Consider the following 8,436-nt stretch of genomic DNA (forward strand, 5'->3'; position numbering starts at 1 on the left):
TTCAATTTTCTTCATGTCTGGGATTTGGATGTAATTCCATCTGAAACAATAACAAAAAGATAGAAAACCAAAGACTTTCTGTTATAGAGTACCTTAAAGACCTCGAGACATTGCAAGTATTTTACAGCAAGCTAAGTGCTTTTAAAGAATAGTCACTGTGATTATGTGGAGAAAAATTGATAGGATAAATCTCTCCTTTCTAAGCCAATTATAAAGATCTGAGGTGAAAGGCTGAACAGTCTCGAGCGAGTTCCTGATGCACAAAGCAATATGCTCATAATTTGGCACTGATTGGCAGCATCAGCAAAGCATAAGGCTGGCTGGCACAGGAAATGAAAAAGTCACAGAGGTGTAGTTACATATATCTCTGGCCTATAATTAATATTTGTCAAATAGTGTCAACTCTCCGTGTCTTTAACATGCATTATTCAGTATGTACTTGTCTACATTTGGTGCCAATAATTAAGTAAGTTTCAACTTTTCTTAAAATTTTAGCTTAATATCTTTGTCCCCCTTGTAAATGAAGGTGAGCTCCTCTCAGGTTGAGGATGAACAGTTTTGTAGCGACAACGTATAGAGGGATTTATTGTGGTTTTTCTGTACTTGAAGGGTGCAGATGCTGGCTAATATCAAAATGGCCAAAATCATTCTATCTCCAAGCAGTCTTCCCCATTTTTATGAGCCCAAGTTTCACCTCAACACTGGAATGTAGTTTATTCTTGCTGATTATATAACAAGCCTGGAGTTTAATCATGTTTTCTTTCTCTGTCCTATTTTTTGAATTCTAGGATTATAGCCAAAGCATTGGTGAACCTCATGTCATCACAGAGCTTAGGCATCGTATTTGGACCAACTCTCATGTGGCCTGAGAAGGAAACCTCAAACATGGCAGTGTCTATGGTATACCAGAACCAGATAATTGATCTGATACTTTCGGAACATACTGAAATTTTTGACCCCGAGGAGAAGTGAAGGTGCCTCTTGTTCAGCGGGTTAATGGTGTACTCAGGCGACTTGTATTTCATGAAAATTTGGATAGAACTGTATCGTTCTGCTGCTTGCACAAGGTCATTACCACTGTTTTTGTTTACCCTTTGTATTCACCCTTCCCGTGTTTTCATTTGTATCAATCCACATCAGTGACAATTGACTGAGGCCAGGTTATTATTATTCCATTTTATAATTACTCATTGATAACTATTTCACTTACATCATCCTCGAAGCACCAGTGACATCATTTGAAATTACTTTCGCCCAGGCTTTGACAAAAAAAGCCTCAGTGTGCATGAGATCATTAAAATGTGATGACTTTTGTTTTGTACCTGTTGGTCAGCTAGGATGCAGTCAAAATCACGGCCAAAATCTATGGCTAAGCAATGAGTAAAAACAACAAAACTATATTGGCATCTATGTGAGTAATTAGAATATATTAAATCTGTTTTTGAAGAGCAAGATTTTTTAAATTACAAGATTTTAATAGAATAGTCCAGTGAATATTTTGTATCAGTTAGATTGGCTCAATTTTCATAGAATCAATACAGTGCACAAGGAGGCCATTCAGCCCCTCAAGTCTGCACTAACCACAATTTCACTCAGGCCCTATTCTTGTAATCCCACATATTTACACTGCTAATCCCCCTAACACTAGGGTCAATTTAGCATGACCAATCGACCTGAACTGTGGGAGAAAACTAGAGCACCTGGAGGAAATCCATGCAGACACAGGGAGAATATGCAAACTCCACATAGACAGTGACCCGAGGCCAGAATTGAACCCAGGGCCCTGGCACTGTGAGGCAAAAGTGCTAACCACTGTGCCACCCCAACATTTTGCTCAAAGTTTTTTTGTAAATTGAACATATTTTGTTAAGTCATTTTAGTTTTCAATCTATAAATTCCTTCCTATTAGTGCTATTACTTGCTGAAAGTTTTTTTTTCCTTTTTTCAGAAACATGTTGGTTTCTCAGTAAACTGGCGTCTAGATTTCTCATGAGATGTAAAAATATAAAAGAGTTGCCGACTCGATTGTTGTTAGGTTGCAAACCACAGCACATCCAAAACTCTCCAGCTCACTGTGTGCAATGGCTTCTGGATCTGGAATATAAAGTTCCCCGATGGTCTTGCTTCATTTTTAAAAAATATACTTCACTGAATGTGAGGCCAGAATGCATCTGCCCCCATTTCGAATATTAAAAGGAGGAGGGAGCTACCACTCAGGCTAACATTCACCTCATTTGCCTCAGCCATCTTCCCTTAGGCCATTCAGGAGGAAAATTAGGAAACACTTCTTCAAATAACTAGTGATAGAAGAGTGGCACTCTCTCTGTCTCTCAAAGTAGTAGATGCTACATCAGTTAGCATCTCACCTTTTCTGAGATCAAAAGGTTTCATCAAGTGAAGGGTGGATTAGGGTACAGATTAGGCATGAAAGGTGGAACAGACATGAGGGACTGAGTAACCTTGCTGCTGTTCTTATGATTTCCCCTCCCCTACAGCTACTTGTCCCTGTGCCTCAGCTGTTGATTGCTCACCCACCCACCCGCCTACCCACTCTTCACACCCACCCACCCACCAGACCCTGGCTACTGCTATCTTGCTAACCACTTCTTCACATACCTAATGGCCAATCCTATCATGGTAGTGGCCCAATCTTCAAACACGTTTCCCTGGGAGAGCTGTTTCTCATTCTCCATAGATCATCTACTTCATGGAAATGAAGTCTGAGATCCAATTTCAAGGCTGCAACATGTGAGCACCCTTTTTTTTGTCCAAGGGTGTACTGACAGAAGATAACAGACAAGATCAAACTTGTCTATTATACCCAAGGATTGAATAGCCATCAATGTTCTCTGCCAATGGCTAGGCATGGAGAACTAGTCACTTGATGAATTACCATAGAGTGGTCAGCATCATTATCTAATGAACTTATTCTTGTGATTTACAAAATTAATTTGATATGTTTCTTCCCCATACTCCAAAATACAACTTTACTGAGACATTCTCTGGGCTATACCTTCATTGGCACACCCTTTTGATCAATGAAAGCAGCCTGATAAACAGGAGAGCTACAATAACATTACCTTTTTGAAATGGAATTTTTTGTGTAATATTTTGTCAAGTTGCCCCTTCACTTTAGTAAACTGTCACTTTCAGCCAGTCGGAGGTTTGTATCGTGTCAGAAGTTTGGCTTTATGTTGGACCAACTGCTGCCCCTCACTGAGGTGAGAAGTTTCTTCCTACCCACCAATTTGACTTTGAACTGCTAACACTCATTACAGCCTGCTGGTGGACTCAAGAGTGTGAGGCAATATGCTTTTATTCCCAATCCATGCTGATATGAGTGTCAATGAACCACTTGTGATAGGGTGTGAACTAATTGTTGCATTAGTATTCAGTACCCATGTATCATTTCCCACATATTATTGTGCTAGATGGAGTTAACAAAGATCTCAATAGGGTCTACACAACAGTTCAGATGACATTTATCGTTGACAAGCCCATAGTTCTCATACGCTGATAGAACAGAAATCTTTTGTAACAGTAAGTTTATTTGATTTCCAAATTCATGCTGTGGAGAGGTGTTGAATTTGGAGGCAGGTAACTACGTGACAGGCAATAGGAAATTAGAATCTACTGGCTTCTCGTTGAGTTTCCAAGCTGCTGGTAAATATTGGCAATGGGGAAAATACCTTGACGTGCAATGTTCAACTACCTGCCCTCGCACCTAGTAAGAAGATACTGAGGCTAGATTATTTTACTGTAAGTGCTAAGGATAAAATTATAGCCTTACACACATAATTTTGAAAAGCTCATGCCTGGCTTGAATTCATCAGTAATTCACCAATACCTAGGGACTTACCGCAAAATCACCCATAGTCAATGCTGGTAATCACATTGCTCATTACCTCTGAATTACACCCAATTGTGAATTTGTCTTTTAATGCAGAAAATACCCAAGTCGTTAAAAATCTCCTTGTAAAACCGCACAAGATTCAGAGCTTTCAATTCACCATTTTGACTTGGCAACTCTGATTGACACAGAAACGAAAATACGCTATTTGTGTTTGCCCCTTTCCTAGAATTATCAGCTGAGGATAATATGAAAAAAAAACTGTGTCATTCATTAAAAAACTAAGTGTTCAGATGGGCAGGTTTCAGCCACATTTTCATATATATGATGTGGAGATGTGAGCATAAGTATTTGTGAGATTCCAGGTATATTTCCAATATATCTTCAGCACTGATACTGCACTGTTCAGTCAAACTGACGACAGAAGGTTTTTGTTTTTTTTTCAATAATTATCATTAAACTTGATTTTATAAGGAAAGGAGAAGGGATGCAGTGTTACTGGTTTGATTTACGTTACCAGATTGGGCCTCGTGTGGTCCAATTCAATTTAAATGTTCAATGGCATGTGGGAACAATCACTTTTGTTTTGCTCCAGAATCATCAAAAAGTGCCTTACTCCAGCTGACATTGGACTTTTTGTAGCAATCACAAACAAAATATATATCGTGCTACCTTACCCACAACCTATGTTTTGCACTTCAATTGTAAAACTAAAATGTATAGCTATCAAACCAGTTCTGTTATCCCAGAAAATAATAACAGTCCAAGCTTTGCTTCATTTCTCCACCATGTTATTTCTGTATTGAATGCAAAAATAAAAGACGTACTGCTTAAGCCATTTGCGCAATCTGAATTTTGGTCTATGTTACTCTTGAAACAGAAAATATTTTATTCCGAACTCCTTTGTAGCCTTACTCTGTATGTTATTTTTAATCCTGTCTAGTAACCCTGTTCCCCAGCCTCTATTAACGTTACATAAGAGCAAAAGAGTTGCTGGATGATAGAAAAGACCGAAGATCCTTTTATTTTGCGTTCTACCAATCTAGTCCACCATATTGCAGCACGGATTCGTTAAGGGGAAGTCGTGTCTGACGAATTTATTGGAGTTCTATGAGGATGTGTCTAGTGCGGTGGATAGAGGGGAACTGGTGGATGTGGTGTTTCTCGATTTTCAGAAGGCGTTTGATAAGGTGCCGCACAAAAGGTTGTTACAGAAGGTTAGGGGGCATAGAGTTGGGGGTAGGGTGTTAGCGTGGATAGGGGATTGGCTGTCAAATAGGAGGCAGAGAGTGGGTGTCAATGGGTGCTATTCCGATTGGCAGTTGGTGACGAGTGGAGTGCCACAGGGATTGGTGCTGGGGCCTCAGCTATTTACCATTTATATAGATGATCTGGAGGAGGGAACCGAGTGTAAGGTGTCGAAATTTGCTGATGACACAAAGATTGGTGGAACGGCAAATTGTGCGGAGGGTGTGGAAAGTCTGCAGAGGGATCTAGATAGGCTGAGCGAGTGGGCGAGGACCTGGCAGATGGAATACAATGTTGGCAAGTGTGAGGTTATCCACCTTGGTAGGAATAATGGTAGGAAGGACTACTACTTACAGGGCGAAAAACTGCAGCATGCTACTGTGCAGAGGGACCTGGGGGTCCTTGTGCATGAGTCGCAAAAACCCAGCCTGCAGGTGCAGCAGGTGGTCAGGAAGGCAAATGGGATGCTGGCCTTCATAGCGAGGGGGATTGAATATAAAAGTAGGGAGGTCTTGCTGCAACTGTACAGGGCACTGGTGAGGCCCCAGCTGGAGTACTGTGTGCAGTTTTGGTCGCCGTACCTGTGCAAGGATATTTTGGCCTTGGAGGGAGTGCAGAGGAGGTTCACTTGGCTGATACCGGAATTGAGGGGGTTGAGCTATGAAGAGAGGCTGAATAGACTGGGCTTGTACTCGTTAGAGTTTAGAAAGATGAGGGGAGATCTCATTGAGACGTATAAGATGATGAAAGGGATGGATAGGGTAGAGGTGAAGAGGTTCTTCCCACTCAGAAAGGACAGCAGGACTAGAGGGCACAGCCTCAAGATGGGGGGGGGGGGGCAGTTTAGAACGGAGTTGAGGAGGAACTTCTTCACTCAAAGGGTGGTGAATCTCTGGAATTCTCTGCCCGTTGAAGTGGTTGAGGCTGCCTCGCTAAATATATTTAAGACGCGGGTAGATAGGTTTTTGGTAGGCAAGGGGATTAAGGGTTATGGGGAGAAAGCGGGAAAGTGGAACTGAGCCACTTCAGATCAGCCATGATCTTGTTGAATGGCGGGGCAGGCTCGAGGGGCTAGATGGCCTACTCCTGCTCCTATTTCTTAAGTTCTTATGTTCTTATTATATAACAAGAGTTACTGATTAATCAACTGTGCCAGATCTTCCAGTTTCTGGATGGTAGTACCTTGGAGTTGTATCCAGAACATGTGGCAGGGATCCCTCAGATGTCCCCACTATACAGGAATTGCCTGGGAATTTTCAACATTCATTGGGTGGAATTTTACTGGCTCGCCCCACCTATTGATGGATGGAGTGAGCTGGTAAAGTCGCACAAGAGCCGAGAAATCAGAATCACGCCCGATTTCTCCGCTCTCGCAATCTTATGAGAGCCGAATTTCCGTCAAGGTCAGCCTCTCACCGGAAATGGGCAAGAAGCTGAATAAATTATGGCAATATATTTTAATGTTTATTTCCATGTGTTTAGTGAGCCTGGCGCTCAATCAAGGCTCACTTGCCTTCATGGCTTCGCCAGGAAAATTTTCTCTGGCGACGAAAACATCTGCTCCTGATGAATGGGGAATGATTGTGTCGGCCTCAATGGTAAAACAAAACACCATTGAGATCACCTGGGGTGGCCAAAGGCAAGGGGGAATGCCCCTTGGGCAGTGCCAGCTGACAGTAGCACAGTGGTTAGCACTGCTGCTTCACAGCTCCATGGGCCTGGTTCGATTCCCGGCTTGGGTCACTGTTGTGTGGAGTTTGCACATTCTTCCCATGTCTGTGTATGTTTCCGTCAGGTGCTCCGGTTTCCTCCCATACTCCAAAGATGTGCAGGTTAGGTTAGTTGGCCATGCTATATTGCCCCTTAGTGTCCCGGGATGCGTAGGTTAGAGGTGTTAGCGGGTAATGTGTAGGGATATGGGGATAGGGCCTGAGTGGGATTGTGGTTGGTGCAGACTCAAAGGGCTGAATGGCCTCTTTCTGCACTTAGGGTTTCTATGATTTTTAACCCTACAAAACTCTGATTTAAAATCACAGATTTTGGATTGTTCCACTTTGTTCAGTACAGTCGTTACCCAGAGAATGTTAGAAGCATTAAAATCAGTTCTAATACCTGGGTAACTATACTATTAAGCAACCCCCTCGCCCCCATCACCTTCCATCACACCCCACTGGACCCTCCAACTACCCAACCTGATCACCTGACTTATCCCCAATCACACACATGACCCTCCATTCCAACCTGACTAACTCACCAACTAACCCCCCAACCCAATACCTGACTACCCTTTTCTCCACCCCCCACTGACCCCCTCACCATCACAAATACCCACCGTGACTCCCCTCCCAAATTCCCAACTATTCCCCCTCAGGCTGCCCTGACTACTCCTTGACTCCACCCCCTTCTGTATACCTCCCTCCCACTCCCCCCAACCCTGACTACCCGCCCACACTTGACTACCCTCCCCACCCCCCCCCCGACTACTCCCTGATCCTAGCCCACCCCTTCTGACTACCTACCCCCCCACCCGCCGACTACCCTCCCACAGCTAGTGCCATGTAAAAGGGGCATGGCATTGCAACCCACAACAATCCTACACTCCGAGGGAAGGAGTCCAGGAACAACTACTCTCCTCGTTACTCAGCAAGTCTGAATTGGAAATCCAGAGAGAAACGTGGAGCTCCAGACTAAGGTAAGAAAATAGGAGCAGAGTGGCAATCTGACAGAATATGCAGCCCATTCTTTTCTGAAAGAAATCCATTGAATTTGCATTTGAATGAATCAATACTAATTGCTTCACTGTCTCCATCAGGATCATGCACCATTGATTGACCATTTCGCTCATTGTTGTTTGCGCAGATTAATTTTGAATTTACCTTTCTTCAAACACCTGCCATGTCCTCTGATTTTACTGTTCCAGACAAGGTGAAATAACTTACCAAAGTCTATGATATCTAATCCCTTTAGAATCCTATAATCAGCAATTGTATCACTGGGCAACCTTCCCCTTTTAATGAAAAAATGCAACTTAAGTGGTCACGTGGGGACATGCACCACAAAAGGAAGTGAGGACATCTCTCTTTCCGCTTTGTGGAAAAACTTGTTTTCCAGTCAATAAACTTCAATCATAGAATCATAGAGGTTTACAGCATGGAAACAGGTCCTTCGGCCCAACTTGTTAATGCCTCTCTTTTTTTAACCCCAAAGCTAGTCCCAATTGCCCGCATTTGGCCCTTATCCTTCGATACTCATCTTACTCATGTAACTGTCTAAATGCTTTTTTAAAAGACAAAACTGTACCCTCCTCTACTACTACCTCTGGCAGCTTGTTCCAGACA

General features: G+C 42.8%; 1 protein-coding gene across 1 annotated transcript in view; it reads left to right on the forward strand.

Annotated features, from left to right (window-relative positions):
* The window catches only part of arhgap15 (Rho GTPase activating protein 15), a 686,224-nt gene extending 681,532 nt beyond the window's left edge, over window positions 1-4,692 (forward strand). The window contains exon 15 of the mRNA XM_080199371.1: window positions 789-4,692. Coding sequence (XP_080055497.1) covers window positions 789-972 — 184 coding nt within the window. The 3' untranslated portion in view covers window positions 973-4,692. The remainder of the gene's footprint in view (window positions 1-788) is intronic.
* The last annotated feature ends 3,744 nt before the right edge of the window (window positions 4,693-8,436 follow it).

Source organism: Carcharhinus amblyrhynchos, chromosome 11, assembly GCF_965287045.1.
Source record: "Carcharhinus amblyrhynchos chromosome 11, sCarAmb.v2.hapA, whole genome shotgun sequence".
NCBI classification, from domain to species: domain Eukaryota; kingdom Metazoa; phylum Chordata; class Chondrichthyes; order Carcharhiniformes; family Carcharhinidae; genus Carcharhinus; species Carcharhinus amblyrhynchos.